Source organism: Ochlerotatus camptorhynchus, unplaced genomic scaffold (genome assembly GCF_037179485.1).
Source record: "Ochlerotatus camptorhynchus isolate MF236.1 unplaced genomic scaffold, CSIRO-AGI_Acam_v1.1 ptg000139l, whole genome shotgun sequence".
Classification (NCBI taxonomy): domain Eukaryota; kingdom Metazoa; phylum Arthropoda; class Insecta; order Diptera; family Culicidae; genus Ochlerotatus; species Ochlerotatus camptorhynchus.
Window position 1 is genome coordinate 1,565,927 of NW_027040629.1, and position 19,727 is coordinate 1,585,653.

The 19,727-nt window shown below is 37.8% G+C and overlaps 1 protein-coding gene across 1 annotated transcript in view; it reads left to right on the top strand.

Moving 5' to 3' along the window:
* Positions 1-19,727, top strand: part of LOC135700600 (uncharacterized) — a 521,944-nt gene that overhangs the window by 290,551 nt on the left and 211,666 nt on the right. The window contains exon 4 of the mRNA XM_065221136.1: positions 15,504-15,675. Coding sequence (XP_065077208.1) covers positions 15,504-15,675 — 172 coding nt within the window. The remainder of the gene's footprint in view (positions 1-15,503; positions 15,676-19,727) is intronic.

Genomic DNA, 19,727 nt, shown 5'->3' on the forward strand with positions numbered 1-19,727 from the left:
CCAATTTCAGGAAACAAAAATTAAAAAATAAAATCAAACTCAACTAAAGACCCCTAGCGCCCCTTTTGCTTCAAGGAAATTAAAAGCAAAAATTCAAATTTTCTCAAACATCGCAAACGTCTTTAATTTGCATTAGTATCATTAAAAAGAAATAAAAATAAATACTCTTAGCGTCCCATAATGCAAACCATTTATATTTAATGAAAAAATCAAAACGCCTTCCAGAAAAAAAAATATAGAAGAAAAAAATATTTAAAATCAAATTCAATTAAAGACCCCTAGCGCCCTCTGTTACAGCAGAGATAGTTGAAATCACACATCCAATTTCCCCATTTTTCAAACGCCCTCCACGAGCATGCTCATCATCAAAATAAACACAAAAAATTAAATTCAATTAAAGACCCCTACCGCCCCCTGATACAAACCAACAATTCCAATTTCAGGAAACAAAAATTAAAAAATAAAATCAAACTCAACTAAAGACCCCTAGCGCCCCTTTTGCTTCAAGGAAATTAAAAGCAAAAATTCAAATTTTCTCAAACATCGCAAACGTCTTTAATTTGCATTAGTATCATTAAAAAGAAATAAAAATAAATACTCTTAGCGTCCCATAATGCAAACCATTTATATTTAATGAAAAAATCAAAACGCCTTCCAGAAAAAAAAAATATATATAGAAGAAAAAAATATTTAAAATCAAATTCAATTAAAGACCCCTAGCGCCCTCTGTTACAGCATAGATAGTTGAAATCACACATCCAATTTCCCCATTTTTCAAACGCCCTCCACGAGCATGCTCATCATCAAAATAAACACAAAAAATTAAATTCAATTAAAGACCCCTACCGCCCCCTGATACAAACCAACAATTCCAATTTCAGGAAACAAAAATTAAAAAATAAAATCAAACTCAACTAAAGACCCCTAGCGCCCCTTTTGCTTCAAGGAAATTAAAAGCAAAAATTCAAATTTTCTCAAACATCGCAAACGTCTTTAATTTGCATAAGTATCATTAAAAAGAAATAAAAATAAATACTCTTAGCGTCCCATAATGCAAACCATTTATATTTAATGAAAAAATCAAAACGCCTTCCAGAAAAAAAAAAATATATATAGAAGAAAAAAATATTTAAAATCAAATTCAATTAAAGACCCCTAGCGCCCTCTGTTACAGCATAGATAGTTGAAATCACACATCCAATTTCCCCATTTTTCAAACGCCCTCCACGAGCATGCTCATCATCAAAATAAACACAAAAAATTAAATTCAATTAAAGACCCCTACCGCCCCCTGATACAAACCAACAATTCCAATTTCAGGAAACAAAAATTAAAAAATAAAATCAAACTCAACTAAAGACCCCTAGCGCCCCTTTTGCTTCAAGGAAATTAAAAGCAAAAATTCAAATTTTCTCAAACATCGCAAACGTCTTTAATTTGCATTAGTATCATTAAAAAGAAATAAAAATAAATACTCTTAGCGTCCCATAATGCAAACCATTTATATTTAATGAAAAAATCAAAACGCCTTCCAGAAAAAAAAAATATATATAGAAGAAAAAAATATTTAAAATCAAATTCAATTAAAGACCCCTAGCGCCCTCTGTTACAGCATAGATAGTTGAAATCACACATCCAATTTCCCCATTTTTCAAACGCCCTCCACGAGCATGCTCATCATCAAAATAAACACAAAAAATTAAATTCAATTAAAGACCCCTACCGCCCCCTGATACAAACCAACAATTCCAATTTCAGGAAACAAAAATTAAAAAATAAAATCAAACTCAACTAAAGACCCCTAGCGCCCCTTTTGCTTCAAGGAAATTAAAAGCAAAAATTCAAATTTTCCCAAACATCGCAAACGTCTTTAATTTGCATTAGTATCATTAAAAAGAAATAAAAATAAATACTCTTAGCGTCCCATAATGCAAACCATTTATATTTAATGAAAAAATCAAAACGCCTTCCAGAAAAAAAATATATATATAGAAGAAAAAAATATTTAAAATCAAATTCAATTAAAGACCCCTAGCGCCCTCTGTTACAGCATAGATAGTTGAAATCACACATCCAATTTCCCCATTTTTCAAACGCCCTCCACGAGCATGCTCATCATCAAAATAAACACAAAAAATTAAATTCAATTAAAGACCCCTACCGCCCCCTGATACAAACCAACAATTCCAATTTCAGGAAACAAAAATTAAAAAATAAAATCAAACTCAACTAAAGACCCCTAGCGCCCCTTTTGCTTCAAGGAAATTAAAAGCAAAAATTCAAATTTTCTCAAACATCGCAAACGTCTTTAATTTGCATAAGTATCATTAAAAAGAAATAAAAATAAATACTCTTAGCGTCCCATAATGCAAACCATTTATATTTAATGAAAAAATCAAAACGCCTTCCAGAAAAAAAAAATATATATAGAAGAAAAAAATATTTAAAATCAAATTCAATTAAAGACCCCTAGCGCCCTCTGTTACAGCAGAGATAGTTGAAATCACACATCCAATTTCCCCATTTTTCAAACGCCCTCCACGAGCATGCTCATCATCAAAATAAACACAAAAAATTAAATTCAATTAAAGACCCCTACCGCCCCCTGATACAAACCAACAATTCCAATTTCAGGAAACAAAAATTAAAAAATAAAATCAAACTCAACTAAAGACCCCTAGCGCCCCTTTTGCTTCAAGGAAATTAAAAGCAAAAATTCAAATTTTCTCAAACATCGCAAACGTCTTTAATTTGCATTAGTATCATTAAAAAGAAATAAAAATAAATACTCTTAGCGTCCCATAATGCAAACCATTTATATTTAATGAAAAAATCAAAACGCCTTCCAGAAAAAAAATATAGAAGAAAAAAATATTTAAAATCAAATTCAATTAAAGACCCCTAGCGCCCTCTGTTACAGCAGAGATAGTTGAAATCACACATCCAATTTCCCCATTTTTCAAACGCCCTCCACGAGCATGCTCATCATCAAAATAAACACAAAAAATTAAATTCAATTAAAGACCCCTACCGCCCCCTGATACAAACCAACAATTCCAATTTCAGGAAACAAAAATTAAAAAATAAAATCAAACTCAACTAAAGACCCCTAGCGCCCCTTTTGCTTCAAGGAAATTAAAAGCAAAAATTCAAATTTTCCCAAACATCGCAAACGTCTTTAATTTGCATTAGTATCATTAAAAAGAAATAAAAATAAATACTCTTAGCGTCCCATAATGCAAACCATTTATATTTAATGAAAAAATCAAAACGCCTTCCAGAAAAAAAATATATATATAGAAGAAAAAAATATTTAAAATCAAATTCAATTAAAGACCCCTAGCGCCCTCTGTTACAGCATAGATAGTTGAAATCACACATCCAATTTCCCCATTTTTCAAACGCCCTCCACGAGCATGCTCATCATCAAAATAAACACAAAAAATTAAATTCAATTAAAGACCCCTACCGCCCCCTGATACAAACCAACAATTCCAATTTCAGGAAACAAAAATTAAAAAATAAAATCAAACTCAACTAAAGACCCCTAGCGCCCCTTTTGCTTCAAGGAAATTAAAAGCAAAAATTCAAATTTTCTCAAACATCGCAAACGTCTTTAATTTGCATTAGTATCATTAAAAAGAAATAAAAATAAATACTCTTAGCGTCCCATAATGCAAACCATTTATATTTAATGAAAAAATCAAAACGCCTTCCAGAAAAAAAAAATATATATAGAAGAAAAAAATATTTAAAATCAAATTCAATTAAAGACCCCTAGCGCCCTCTGTTACAGCAGAGATAGTTGAAATCACACATCCAATTTCCCCATTTTTCAAACGCCCTCCACGAGCATGCTCATCATCAAAATAAACACAAAAAATTAAATTCAATTAAAGACCCCTACCGCCCCCTGATACAAACCAACAATTCCAATTTCAGGAAACAAAAATTAAAAAATAAAATCAAACTCAACTAAAGACCCCTAGCGCCCCTTTTGCTTCAAGGAAATTAAAAGCAAAAATTCAAATTTTCTCAAACATCGCAAACGTCTTTAATTTGCATTAGTATCATTAAAAAGAAATAAAAATAAATACTCTTAGCGTCCCATAATGCAAACCATTTATATTTAATGAAAAAATCAAAACGCCTTCCAGAAAAAAAAATATAGAAGAAAAAAATATTTAAAATCAAATTCAATTAAAGACCCCTAGCGCCCTCTGTTACAGCAGAGATAGTTGAAATCACACATCCAATTTCCCCATTTTTCAAACGCCCTCCACGAGCATGCTCATCATCAAAATAAACACAAAAAATTAAATTCAATTAAAGACCCCTACCGCCCCCTGATACAAACCAACAATTCCAATTTCAGGAAACAAAAATTAAAAAATAAAATCAAACTCAACTAAAGACCCCTAGCGCCCCTTTTGCTTCAAGGAAATTAAAAGCAAAAATTCAAATTTTCTCAAACATCGCAAACGTCTTTAATTTGCATTAGTATCATTAAAAAGAAATAAAAATAAATACTCTTAGCGTCCCATAATGCAAACCATTTATATTTAATGAAAAAATCAAAACGCCTTCCAGAAAAAAAATATAGAAGAAAAAAATATTTAAAATCAAATTCAATTAAAGACCCCTAGCGCCCTCTGTTACAGCAGAGATAGTTGAAATCACACATCCAATTTCCCCATTTTTCAAACGCCCTCCACGAGCATGCTCATCATCAAAATAAACACAAAAAATTAAATTCAATTAAAGACCCCTACCGCCCCCTGATACAAACCAACAATTCCAATTTCAGGAAACAAAAATTAAAAAATAAAATCAAACTCAACTAAAGACCCCTAGCGCCCCTTTTGCTTCAAGGAAATTAAAAGCAAAAATTCAAATTTTCTCAAACATCGCAAACGTCTTTAATTTGCATTAGTATCATTAAAAAGAAATAAAAATAAATACTCTTAGCGTCCCATAATGCAAACCATTTATATTTAATGAAAAAATCAAAACGCCTTCCAGAAAAAAAAATATATATAGAAGAAAAAAATATTTAAAATCAAATTCAATTAAAGACCCCTAGCGCCCTCTGTTACAGCAGAGATAGTTGAAATCACACATCCAATTTCCCCATTTTTCAAACGCCCTCCACGAGCATGCTCATCATCAAAATAAACACAAAAAATTAAATTCAATTAAAGACCCCTACCGCCCCCTGATACAAACCAACAATTCCAATTTCAGGAAACAAAAATTAAAAAATAAAATCAAACTCAACTAAAGACCCCTAGCGCCCCTTTTGCTTCAAGGAAATTAAAAGCAAAAATTCAAATTTTCTCAAACATCGCAAACGTCTTTAATTTGCATTAGTATCATTAAAAAGAAATAAAAATAAATACTCTTAGCGTCCCATAATGCAAACCATTTATATTTAATGAAAAAATCAAAACGCCTTCCAGAAAAAAAATATAGAAGAAAAAAATATTTAAAATCAAATTCAATTAAAGACCCCTAGCGCCCTCTGTTACAGCAGAGATAGTTGAAATCACACATCCAATTTCCCCATTTTTCAAACGCCCTCCACGAGCATGCTCATCATCAAAATAAACACAAAAAATTAAATTCAATTAAAGACCCCTACCGCCCCCTGATACAAACCAACAATTCCAATTTCAGGAAACAAAAATTAAAAAATAAAATCAAACTCAACTAAAGACCCCTAGCGCCCCTTTTGCTTCAAGGAGATTAAAAGCAAAAATTCAAATTTTCCCAAACATCGCAAACGTCTTTAATTTGCATTAGTATCATTAAAAAGAAATAAAAATAAATACTCTTAGCGTCCCATAATGCAAACCATTTATATTTAATGAAAAAATCAAAACGCCTTCCAGAAAAAAAATATATATATAGAAGAAAAAAATATTTAAAATCAAATTCAATTAAAGACCCCTAGCGCCCTCTGTTACAGCAGAGATAGTTGAAATCACACATCCAATTTCCCCATTTTTCAAACGCCCTCCACGAGCATGCTCATCATCAAAATAAACACAAAAAATTAAATTCAATTAAAGACCCCTACCGCCCCCTGATACAAACCAACAATTCCAATTTCAGGAAACAAAAATTAAAAAATAAAATCAAACTCAACTAAAGACCCCTAGCGCCCCTTTTGCTTCAAGGAAATTAAAAGCAAAAATTCAAATTTTCTCATACATCACAAACGTCTTTAATTTGCATTAGTATCATTAAAAAGAAATAAAAATAAATACTCTTAGCGTCCCATAATGCAAACCATTTATATTTAATGAAAAAATCAAAACGCCTTCCAGAAAAAAAATATATATATAGAAGAAAAAAATATTTAAAATCAAATTCAATTAAAGACCCCTAGCGCCCTCTGTTACAGCAGAGATAGTTGAAATCACACATCCAATTTCCCCATTTTTCAAACGCCCTCCACGAGCATGCTCATCATCAAAATAAACACAAAAAATTAAATTCAATTAAAGACCCCTACCGCCCCCTGATACAAACCAACAATTCCAATTTCAGGAAACAAAAATTAAAAAATAAAATCAAACTCAACTAAAGACCCCTAGCGCCCCTTTTGCTTCAAGGAAATTAAAAGCAAAAATTCAAATTTTCTCAAACATCGCAAACGTCTTTAATTTGCATAAGTATCATTAAAAAGAAATAAAAATAAATACTCTTAGCGTCCCATAATGCAAACCATTTATATTTAATGAAAAAATCAAAACGCCTTCCAGAAAAAAAAAAATATATATAGAAGAAAAAAATATTTAAAATCAAATTCAATTAAAGACCCCTAGCGCCCTCTGTTACAGCAGAGATAGTTGAAATCACACATCCAATTTCCCCATTTTTCAAACGCCCTCCACGAGCATGCTCATCATCAAAATAAACACAAAAAATTAAATTCAATTAAAGACCCCTACCGCCCCCTGATACAAACCAACAATTCCAATTTCAGGAAACAAAAATTAAAAAATAAAATCAAACTCAACTAAAGACCCCTAGCGCCCCTTTTGCTTCAAGGAAATTAAAAGCAAAAATTCAAATTTTCTCAAACATCGCAAACGTCTTTAATTTGCATTAGTATCATTAAAAAGAAATAAAAATAAATACTCTTAGCGTCCCATAATGCAAACCATTTATATTTAATGAAAAAATCAAAACGCCTTCCAGAAAAAAAATATAGAAGAAAAAAATATTTAAAATCAAATTCAATTAAAGACCCCTAGCGCCCTCTGTTACAGCAGAGATAGTTGAAATCACACATCCAATTTCCCCATTTTTCAAACGCCCTCCACGAGCATGCTCATCATCAAAATAAACACAAAAAATTAAATTCAATTAAAGACCCCTACCGCCCCCTGATACAAACCAACAATTCCAATTTCAGGAAACAAAAATTAAAAAATAAAATCAAACTCAACTAAAGACCCCTAGCGCCCCTTTTGCTTCAAGGAAATTAAAAGCAAAAATTCAAATTTTCCCAAACATCGCAAACGTCTTTAATTTGCATTAGTATCATTAAAAAGAAATAAAAATAAATACTCTTAGCGTCCCATAATGCAAACCATTTATATTTAATGAAAAAATCAAAACGCCTTCCAGAAAAAAAATATATATATAGAAGAAAAAAATATTTAAAATCAAATTCAATTAAAGACCCCTAGCGCCCTCTGTTACAGCATAGATAGTTGAAATCACACATCCAATTTCCCCATTTTTCAAACGCCCTCCACGAGCATGCTCATCATCAAAATAAACACAAAAAATTAAATTCAATTAAAGACCCCTACCGCCCCCTGATACAAACCAACAATTCCAATTTCAGGAAACAAAAATTAAAAAATAAAATCAAACTCAACTAAAGACCCCTAGCGCCCCTTTTGCTTCAAGGAAATTAAAAGCAAAAATTCAAATTTTCTCAAACATCGCAAACGTCTTTAATTTGCATTAGTATCATTAAAAAGAAATAAAAATAAATACTCTTAGCGTCCCATAATGCAAACCATTTATATTTAATGAAAAAATCAAAACGCCTTCCAGAAAAAAAAATATAGAAGAAAAAAATATTTAAAATCAAATTCAATTAAAGACCCCTAGCGCCCTCTGTTACAGCAGAGATAGTTGAAATCACACATCCAATTTCCCCATTTTTCAAACGCCCTCCACGAGCATGCTCATCATCAAAATAAACACAAAAAATTAAATTCAATTAAGGACCCCTACCGCCCCCTGATACAAACCAACAATTCCAATTTCAGGAAACAAAAATTAAAAATTAAATCAAACTCAACTAAAGACCCCTAGCGCAAACAAACTATTCTAATTTTATTAAACATTCTAACAGCATCCAGAAGCATGAATGTCATCAAAGTAAAAAAATATATAAAATTTAATCAAATACCCCTGGTGCCCACCTGTTGAATCACACTTTCAAATTCCTTATTTTCCAAACGCCTTGCTGTTTTATGACATGAGTATCATCGAAGTAAAAACAAATTAATTTTAAATTAGATACTCCTAGCGCCCCCTGTTGCTTGTTGTAATTTAAAAATAAAATCATCTTTTTTAATTCCTCCGTCGAATTTGCTTTTGCTTAACAATTAGAAAATAAATCAAGTTTTTAAAGATCGTTTTGTGTGGAGGCATTTAAACTAATCTTACAATTTTGTTAAACACTTCATGATTGCCTACGGCGGCTGTCTCAGAGAACTTAGATTTTTTTTGTTCACCTTGCTGATACATCACAAGAAAGGTGTGTGTTATGTTTATGGACTTTTGATTTTTTTATAATGTGTATGAAAACAATAAGAGGGCGTTAACAGTAAAGGTTAGCATGAGGAGCATCAGGAGGGCGCATAAGGTATGAAACACAAATCATTTGGGGGGGCCATGGCCCCCCCTGGCCCCCCCTTGCGCACGCCTGTGTTCATAAATAACGGTCTCGTAAACATTTAAAATCCGAATATTGCTTCATTCATGGGCGGTTGGTAAGCAAGGTCTTAGCAAAACATTTAATGTAGATAATATATTAGGGTTGAACACTGTTTAAGAAATTGGGCATTAATTTATAAGTGTAACGCATTCGTTATCTTGATGCCAGTTGGGTTAAATTTATGGGAAATAATGTATAACAGGGTGTTTCTGAAAGTTTAACCACACTTTCCACCATTATTGGGATAAGATTACGATTAACAGTTGTTCATCGAGAAGTGTTGTTTTTGCTCAATAAGTCTGTATGTAGAGAGCTCAGTATGCATTCGATTTTGACACGGTTCGAATGTGAGCCGTGCCAAAATAGAACGGGTTTAAAAATGAATAGGATTAAAATTTTTTACATATTGAGAACAAAGTTGTTATAAACAGATTGACCATTGATGCCATACAGCATCATTTTGATTTTATTCCTCAATTGAATCATTTATTTGCAAAACCGCATAAGGGGCTGTTCATAAGCTACGCAGACACTTAAGGGGGAGATGGCAAGTGTCAAACAAATTTCCAAATGGGGGGGGGGGTCTAAAATCTCTTTAAATCGGTCTACGTGGTTTATGAACAACCCTTGAATACATTTGATACATATGCTGGAAAACAGGAATTAAATGGAACCGAGAAGCATAGGAATCTACGAATTATCTTTTTAGAACTTAATTTAAAATGGTTTCTGTCAATAGCGATAAAATTTACAAATTTTAGATTTTACCACTCATGAAACTTCGCATAGCTGTTCATTAGGAACAATGAAGCAAGTTTGTGCAGGAATTCAGCAATTTTGAATAACGTCTGATTTTTCAAAATGGCGTGTTCGATATTTTTCAATAAATCATAGTCGCGGGTAGTCATTGACTACCTAGCACTAAAACCAATAAAACAATATTTTCCTTGAATGCGCCACGGCTTTAAGATTTTGAAAAACGAAGCCACATTTTCCAATATAGCCAACGGAGGTTCCAACCCAAGTAGCAAATGGGGTTTTATGAGGGTTCTGCAGACTATGATTTGGACTTGTGACATGCTTTAAAACCATGATAAAATTTGCAATGTTACTTGGGCAGGGAGGTTCTGCACGATTCCAGTGAAGAGTTTGGATGCTGCCAACGAAAATTCCAGAAAGTTTTGACGGAATTTTCTCGCGGTCTCTGAAAACGGGGTCCTGCACGATTTCGGTTGTGATTAATTGTGCTGAAAATGGAAATTCCAGTAAGTTGATACGGAGAATTCTCGCGTTCTCGGCGCAGGGCGTTCCGCATGATTACGGTAGGAATTTATATACTGCCAACGAAAGTTCCAAGACTGGTAAACGGCTGGACAATGCGTATCATCGATACTTCGCATATCTGCATGTATAAAATAGACCCCAACACCTCTGTGGGCGTGGTTACTTAGCCTCTTTTCCTGTCACTCCTAACCCTACTTCCCCGTGGAGCCGGCTGGGGTACGAGTAACCATAGGAAAGATCGAGTAACCAGCTCCGGTGAGACCTTGGTCGTATGCTGACAGGGAAGGAGGGACTCCTCTCTCCGGAGAGTGCTGTCTTCGAGCGTCTGTTCACCATGGAGGTGCAACTCAAAACGGCGTCTGTTCTCCATGTTAGTAGCGGATGATCAACATCGTCCTGGTGCCAGCGTTGGACTTTAAACAGCGCTGTGGACGATGGTCCTACGGCGAGATAATGGGGGTTGATGCAGGCCCTACAAGCCAGCCGTAAAAAACTAAAGTTTATCAAGCAAGTAATGTAGGACCGGAACAATCGGCATAGACCCAGGCCACCACAATTGGAAACTCGGAACATGGAACTACAAGTCTCTCAATTTCTTGAGAAGTACCCGCACTCTTTCCGATTTATTGAAGGTCCGTAAGTTCGACATTGTAGCGCTGCAGGAGGTTTGCTGGAAGGGATCGTCGGTACATACGTATAGACATGGTTATTACATCTACCAGAGTTACGGCAATACACATGAGCTGGGTACAGCTTTCATCGTAATGGGCGAAATGCAGAAGCGAGTGATTGGTTGGTGGCCAATCGATAGCGGAATGTGCTGGTTGAGAATCAAAGGCCGTTTCTTCTATGTCAGCATAATCAACGTACACAGTCCTCACTTAGCAAGTGACCATGACGATATAGACGCTTTTTACGCACATTTGGAACGGGAATACGACAGCTGCTCAAGCCATGATGTCAAAATCGCTCAGGTCGGCCAGGAGGAGGAATTCAGACCGGTTATAGGAAAGTTCAGCGCTCACCACCTAACGAACGCCAACGGCCTCAGACTCATCGATTTCACCACCTCTAAGAACATGGCCATACGTAGTACCAACTTCCAGCATAGCTTCCCATATCGGTAAACCTGGAGATCACCACAGCAGACAGAATCGCAAATCGACCACATTTTGATCGACGGAAGGCACTTCTCGGACATTATTGACGTCATGAAACATCGATTCGGACCACTACCTTCTAATGGCTTAGCTGCGCCAAAAACTGTCCGTTGCCAACAACATTCGGTACCGTCGCCCACCACGGTACAATCTGGAGTGACTGAAGCTGCCCGAAGTTGCAAATGATTACGCGCAATGCCTTGCAGCAGCGATGCCGGATGAAGGTGAGCTCACCGAAGCCCCTCTTGAGGACTGCTGGAACAACGTAAAAGCAGCTATTAACGGCGCTACTGAAGGTGCCATTGGGTTTGTGGAGCGGAATCGACGGAACGATTGGTTCGACGAGGAGTGTCAGACGATTTTGGACGAGAAGAACGCAGCGCGGGCGAGGATGCTGCACCAAGAAATCCGTCAAAATGTGGAGCGATACAAGCAGAAGCGAAGAAAGCAAAACCAACTTTTCCGAGAAAAGAAGCGCTGGCTGGAGCTGGAAGAGCTGGAGTGCGAGGAAATGCAGCAGCTGTATCGTTCTCACGAAACGCGCAAATTCATCGAGAAACTCAACGCATCCCGCAAAAGCTTTGTGCCGCGAGCCGAAATGTGTTGGGATAAGGAAGGGGGTATCTTGAAGAACGAACGTGAGGTGTTTGAAAGGTGGAAGTAGCACTACGATGAACATCTGAATGGCGCAGAGGCAGAGGACAAAGGCAGCAGGAGGAATGGCTTCATTGGTACAGCGGATGAGGAGGACATGCCAGCTCCCACGATAGGTGAACTTAAGGATGCTATCCGACAGCTTAAGAACAACAAAGCAGCTGGTAAAGATGGTATCGGAGCAGAACTTATTAAAATGGGCCCGGATAAGTTGGCCACTTGTCTGCAGCGACTCATAGTCAGGATCTGGGATACAGAACAGCTACCGCAGGAGTGGAAGGAGGGAGTAATATGCCCAAAAATATAATAAAGGCGACAAGCTAGAATGTGAAAATTATCGAGCGATCACTATTCTCAACGCGGCCTACAAAGTGCTTTCCCAGATCATCTTTCGCCGTCTATCACCACTAGCTAGCAAATTTGTGGGAAGTTATCAAACCGGTTTTGTGGACTGGCGATCGGCAACGGCCCGAATCTTTATGTTGCGGCAGATCCTCCAAAAGTGTCGTGTATATCAAGTCCCTACGCACCACCTATTCATCGTTTTCAAGGCCGCTGATGAAATGGTTTTCGGATGGACACAAGAAACTCACGAAACAATAATTATTTAAAGAGAGCAAAAGAACAACATGTTTTGTATTTAGAGTTAGTTTTATACACTAATGATAGTAACGGTAATAATAAAGTGAACACCTCAAGCACACTGCGTGAAATAAAAATAGGGCTGCTTACTGATAGAGGTTGCTTCCTTAACAGCTGATGCTACTATTGATCGTGAAGAGCTATGGAAGATTATGGACGAGAACGGTTTTCCCGGGAAGCTGACCAGACTGATCAGAGCTACAATGGATGGTGTACAATGCTGCGTGAAGATATCGGGTACGCTATCGGACCCGTTTAATACTCGCAAAGGACATCGACAAGACGATGGTCTTTTCTGCCTCCTGTTCAACAATGCGCTAGAAGGTGTTATGAAACGTGCGGGTTTTAACATGCGGGGCACGATCTTCAATAAGTCCAGCCAGTTCATCTGCTTCGCTAACGACGTGTCGGAAGAACGTTTCTTGCCGTGGCGGAGCAATACACCAGGCTGAAATTATTCATAATTGCCGGAAGTCATGCTTACTACGGACTCGACAAGACCTTGAGGTCGGGTAAACGTCACCCATGTACTAAATGTACCATGAACATGACACTGATAAACCCGGTAGTTCTCTACAGGCACGAGACATGGACGATGCTCGAGAAGGACCGGCAAGTACTGGGTGTTTTCGAACGACGAGTGCTTAGGACCATCTTTGGCGGGGTATGTGAGAACGGTGTATGAAGGAGAAGGATGAATCACTAGCTGGCGCAACTCTATAGCGAACCCAGTATCCACAAAGTCCCGAAAGCTGGACGGGTGCGATGGGTGGGACACGTTGTAAGAATGCCGGATAACAATCCCGCAAAAATGGTGTTTGCCTCGAATTCGGCGAGATCTAGGAAGGGTGGAACGGTTGGAAGAAATTGGAGACAAGCAGCCACGAACCGAGATAGTTGGCGTAACATTGTGACGCAGGTGCAATCCTGAGGGACGTCGGATCAGGAAAAGTAAGTAAGTAACGGAAATTCCAAATAGATTCGACAGAGCTTTCTCACATTATCGGTAAATAAGGTGCCGCACGGTTTCATTGATGATTACCGATGCTGCTGAGGGAAGTTCCAGGGAATATCAATGGTGTTTTCTTGCTTGCCGTGCGATTTCGGTGAAGTTTTAACGGATTTATCTTGTCTTCTCGGCACAGGAGGTTTCGCATGGCTCTGCAACGAGGTTCCACACGATTTTGGTGGAGATTTCTGAAGCTGCAAGCGGAGGTTTCAGGGAATTGCAACGGAGTTTTCTCGCGTTCTCAGTGGAGGAGGTTCTAAACGATTTCGGTGGATGTTTCCAATTCTGCCACTGGAGGTTCCAGGGAGTGTCGCCGGAGTTTTCTCACGTTCACGGCGGAGAAGCTCCGCTCGATTTTGGTGGAAATTTTCGGTGCTGTCAATGAAGGTTTAGGAAATTTCTATGGCATTTTCTCGTGTTTTCGATGAAGGGGATTCCGAAAGATTCCGGTGAAAAATTCCAATGCTTCTTACGAATGTTCCACGGAATTTTGACTGAGCAAATTTTGCGCGACTTCGTTGAAGGTTTTCAATTTTGGCAGTTGAAGTTTCGGAGGAAGCTTCTGCACGATTACGTTGGAGTTTTTCATTGCTACAGAGGAAGGTTGCAGGGAGATTCGATGAAGTTTTTGCGTGCTCACGGTGGAGAAAATATCGCACCATTTCGGTGCGGATTTTTTATGTTACTGGCAAAAATTCCAAGGAGCTTAGACATAGTTTCTACATATTAACTGCAGAGAGGGTTCAGAGCGATTACGGGGGAGATTTTGAGTGCTGCCAATGGAAGTTCCAGTGCGTTTAGACGGAGTTCTCTTGCGTTTTCGATGGAAGAGGTTCTGCACGATTTTGCGCCAAACAATGCAAACAATTTTCATAAGATTCCGAGAAAAAAAAAAACAAATATATAGACATATTTCCTATGAAAATCATACCAATAAATAGTTGGTAAAATTCTTACCAGTAAATGCATAAAGGAATAGGATGCAGTAGTCCCCATTTCTATACTACCGATGATGGTTTATTTCTTATCAGCAAAGATCGCATCCCATCCTCAACCGAACATCTTACACACTTAGAAAAAATCATGTAAATGTAGGTGCTCTGAGACTGACATATACGAGCGTCAATTTTGACTTAGAATTAAACTCAATTTAACGTACTTTTCGTCGAGTTACGAATTTTTCAGTCTCGGAGCACTTAATTTTACATGAAATAATTGTTAACGTCTGATCCTTTTGGTCAAAGATTGATTCCGTCGCGTGTAAAATTAGTTATTTCTTAGTGTGTAGTTTTGGCTATGCTTATTATATAAATCAGGACACTCCTCAACATTGATTGTCACTGCCTATTAAGCTCAAAATAGTACGTATGTTTTATCATGATCCTTTAGTATCGTTCAGAATCTCCATACTTAGCTATTCAATATGTTGTGAGGAAGATGTAATAATTAACCGCCCGTCTGGTATTCGGCGCGTAACGATAGGATCGATAATTTGACATGCTTCAATTTGGCAAGATAAAAATTTAAATTGTACTTTTTGAATAACTTTACAGCAGTTAACACACGTGGGGAGTATTTATTCTCAATGTTATGTCATTATTCCACTCAATTGTGACTTGTTGAAAAAGATCTCGTTTTTGGCAACGCTGAAGTCGCTGTGTTGCCAAAATCGAGATCCTGTTGCACTAGCAAATCAACAGGACTAAAACTGAACTAACCCAATTATGCTTATACCATTTTGTTCTTCTTATCTCATTTTATGACATCACATGATCGGGACCGGCAGCATTCCACATCTACACGAACAACACCATTCGCCAGTCGGACGAGATCCTGTCGGTGAAGTACGAGGATGGTCGGTGGTCCAAGCCGTACTACGACTGCGGTGGCGGTAACATTTGGATGCTGACGTACACGGTGCCTTTTTTCGGCTACGAAAACGGAACCTACTTCTTCAAGTGAGTACCATGATTGCCCATTTCTCGCTGTCGTCGTCGTCGTCGTCGTCGTCGTTGGAAGGTGCTGTTTCCGTCTTTTTGGTTCCGTTTCCCTTTCAATTAGGAGTTGTCGGTGACGTGTCAATCACGTTGTCAAGTTTGGGCGTGATGGTTTCCCGGGTGGAGGCTGACAAACGAAGGATTTTCAAAACGCCTAACACAACATGGCTTGATGGATGACTTTGTGTATCCAAGTGGACGGACAGCCGGCAACGAAGAACGAAGGCGCAGTTTTCGGCAGCAGGCCTCTTTTTTTTTGCGTCCAAAAATGTGAAGTGGACGTACATTCGGTGTCGGCTTTTGGTGCCAAATCTGAGGCGGCTGTTTGGGTAATTTAGTTAATTTGTGATAAAGGACGACGTGTCAATGTGCAGAAATGGAAGGCAACTGTTGATTGGACAGTAGGGATTTGAATTATTTAGATACGTCGGTTTTTTTTTTCGCAGATTGCAACATCCCCTGGGATGATGGATTAAGATCTGTCTTTTGAGAAATATCTGGGAAAATCGATCGGAAATCAACACATTTGTATGATACATGTAAGCCATGCCACTTAATTCATTCTTATTGTAGAAGATCTTATACTTGAATCTACGTATTCCGTGTAACTGTTTAAACGTGATTGTTAAACGTTTTAATTTTAACTGTGATAGGATGTTTCATATTTTTTGAATTCGCAAATACTTAGCGTTATTTATTAAGTGTTTATTGAAATATGTCCTGAAACATAAAGCATCCCTGAGACAAACTCTCTGATGAAAATGATTTTCATCTCGAGAATTTCATAAGGCTCGACTTATAAACGACACATATGAATTTAATAAGTGTGAAGGATAGATAAAGTAATTGATGAGGACCTAATTACCTTTGGTTGAAAAACATCAGTTCAAAAACTTACTTTCGCATAAGGTTAACCATTTTCCGAGCTCGATCAGACAAATTAACAGCTGCTTTTAAAGTAAATTGATCCCTTTTGAACATCCAATGCCGCAACTAGCTGGTGCTATTGGTTGAGGATAAGACATCCAGTATCTGCTTCTGGAGTATCTCCTCCATTAGGGCGCAGAGCTACCACCGGGTAAACTGTCCAATGAAAACTCATACACAATTACCACAATTTATGATCCTCTCAGACAAAATTAGATGTAAGCGGATTACGAGAAAACGAAGTTAATTATACCTCAGGGGGCAAACTGAGCCGTCGTCGTCTCCTCGGCACACAAACCGACGCAAAACAAAATGAGCCAAAAGCTTCTTTTCGCACAAGCCACCGAGCGTCCGTCAAGGCAAAAGCGAAGAAAAATCACCATAGAATCAGCAGGAAAATCTTTTTTCTTTCTGGGCTGCTCTATGTCATCTTCCCCTTTCTTTTCGGTAAATAGGTACATGCTTGAGGCGCTAGGATCGTAACAAAACAACATCCCAACGTAAGCAAACATAAGTATACCTATGTTCCGGACGAGAGTGATGGCTTCCCTGCCTAACGGGAGCTTTATTTATAGTCACAGCCACTTTAGCCATTTTTGCAAGGAGCAAACCTAATGTGTAAAAATACCATATTTTCCGCCCCATGACCACGGCTATATTCGTTTCGTTTGACCGTTGACCCATGATATCCTCAGTTTATTGTTTGTGGTTCAAATATTTTGCTTGTGCTCGGTGGTCGATCTTTTTCTCAACGAGAACGCTGGATAAGATTGTATTCTTTTGAATTTATTTGGGTACACAGAATTAGGGGGAATTAGGGGACATCTCAAACGGCAGTTGATGAAATGATTCTCAATGGATTACCGTGTACTGGGCTTTGATCTCACATCTCCTGACTGCATACATTAGCGTAACTAGCAGAAGCGCCAACTTCGTGGACGGCAAGATGTTTTGGAATATACTTCATTTATCTGGTTTCTCATAATTTTGTTTTTATCATGGTCTTGTGGACCATGATTTGATCTTGAAGAACGCTTTAAATTCTTGATAAAACTGCCAGGTTACCTTCTGTCATTGTAGTAACTGAAAAATCAGTTTGTGAAGCGTCATGTAATATGATTTAAAGTAGATTGCCGTAGATTACGTAGAGTGACAGTACCCAAGTAACAGTTTTGGTTTTATGAGGGTTCTGTAGACCATGATTTAGACTTTTAGCATGCTTTAATACCTCGATAATGTTGAGTTAGTGGATTTAAAACTCAGTAGGAAATGTTCTCCACCTGAGGGATTGATAAGCGAACCTCAGTGAGATTATCACCACCTGAGGAAAACTAATTTTATTAACTGGCTTTTTTTTTATACTCAGAGGGAAATTCTACCTCCTGAGGGCCAAAACCATTTGATTCCTGAAAAACCCCATCAAAATACAAATGCAGGCTTCTGGATTGTTCAAATATCAAAACAAGTAAACAGATTGGAATAAACTCCTTCTCTTTATTAAATACCTGTTACTGATACACAAAAATGTATTTCTAGAATACATAAGTTTAGGTAACCTCAGTTGTTAGTTTAGTTAGTTTAAATGATCTTTATTTCAGTTTAACTTGGACGATTACCATATAATTTTTTTTTTACTAAGTGATTTAATTGCTTTCTTCATCTTTAGGTATGGGCAAAATTCAAAATTTGTTTTACAGAATTAGTCCTAGACTTAGTACACGGTCGACCACCTTGGTGGGATTGGTTTGTTTTGTTTTTAGAATTTGAAGAGAAACTACTTAAAACTAACCTACTCTACTATATACACTTAACCTACTATGTACAAATTGCTTATTAAAGCATGTTCAGAAAGATTGCATTTTTGAATAAATTTAGTTGTCATATCATCAATTTTGGAATCTACTTTGGGAATTTCTGCCTCTTGATGGAGGTCTGCTATTCTTGTGTCGAATGGACGATCTAGGATCATCCTCAACACTCTATTCTGTGCAACCTGGATTTTGTTCCTGTGGGTCTGAGCGCACGATTCCCACACCGGTTCGGCATAGAAGATCGCGGGGGCTATGATCTGTTTGTAAACAGCCAGTTTGTTTTGCCTTGAGAGGCGGGATCTGCGGCAAATGAGCGGATACAAACACCTAACCAAGGCGGAGCACTTAACTAGGGTTTTCTCTATGTGCGAGCGGAACAGGAGCTTCTCATCGAACAACATCCCGAGATAAGTAACATCAGTGGACCACTCGACCCTTGTACCATCCATTATTACGGTACAGGAGGGAGACGGTTTAAGTTTTGGTGATTGTCTGTGAAGGAACATGATCGCTTGGGTTTTCGAGGCGTTGATTTTGATTTTCCACGTGGTGGCATAATCAGTAAAGGTGTCAAGGCATCGTTGGAGCTTGTTCGTAATTTCACGAGGCATCCTACCCTTGACGACTATCGCGGTGTCATCTGCGAACAGAAAGAACACGCAACCGTCTCCTAGAGGAGGGATGTCCGACGTGTAGATGCTGTAAAGCAGTGGTCCCAGCAGACTCCCTTGCGGAACACCTGCTGGGATCGGAAATTGTCCCGAAAGGGAACTATTCAACGACACCCTGAACGACCTTTGCTGGAGATAGTTACGGGTGATTTTCACAAGGTATGGTGGAAAGTTGGAGTTACAAAGCTTGTATATAAGTCCGTCGTGCCAGACATTGTCAAACGCCTTTTCGACGTCTAACAAGGCCATGGCTGTGGACTTGGATACAGCTTTGTTACTTCGGATGTTATTCATCACCCGCACTAGCTGATGATTGGTGGAATGCCCCTTGCGGAACCCGAACTGTTCCGGAAGAAGAATGTCATGTTCCTCCACAAACTTGTTTAGTCGGCTGAGGATCAATTTTTCGAACAGCTTGCTCAGCGCTGAGAGCAGGCTAATCGGTCTGTAGCTTGACGGTAGTGAAGGGTCTTTCCCAGGTTTGCGGATCGGGATGATTTTTGCCACCTTCCAGATGCTTGGAAAGTAGTGCAGCTCCAAGCATCTGTTGAGGATGGCAGCCAGCAGCGAGTGGACCCTCGGGCTGAGATTTTTCAACGCTAGG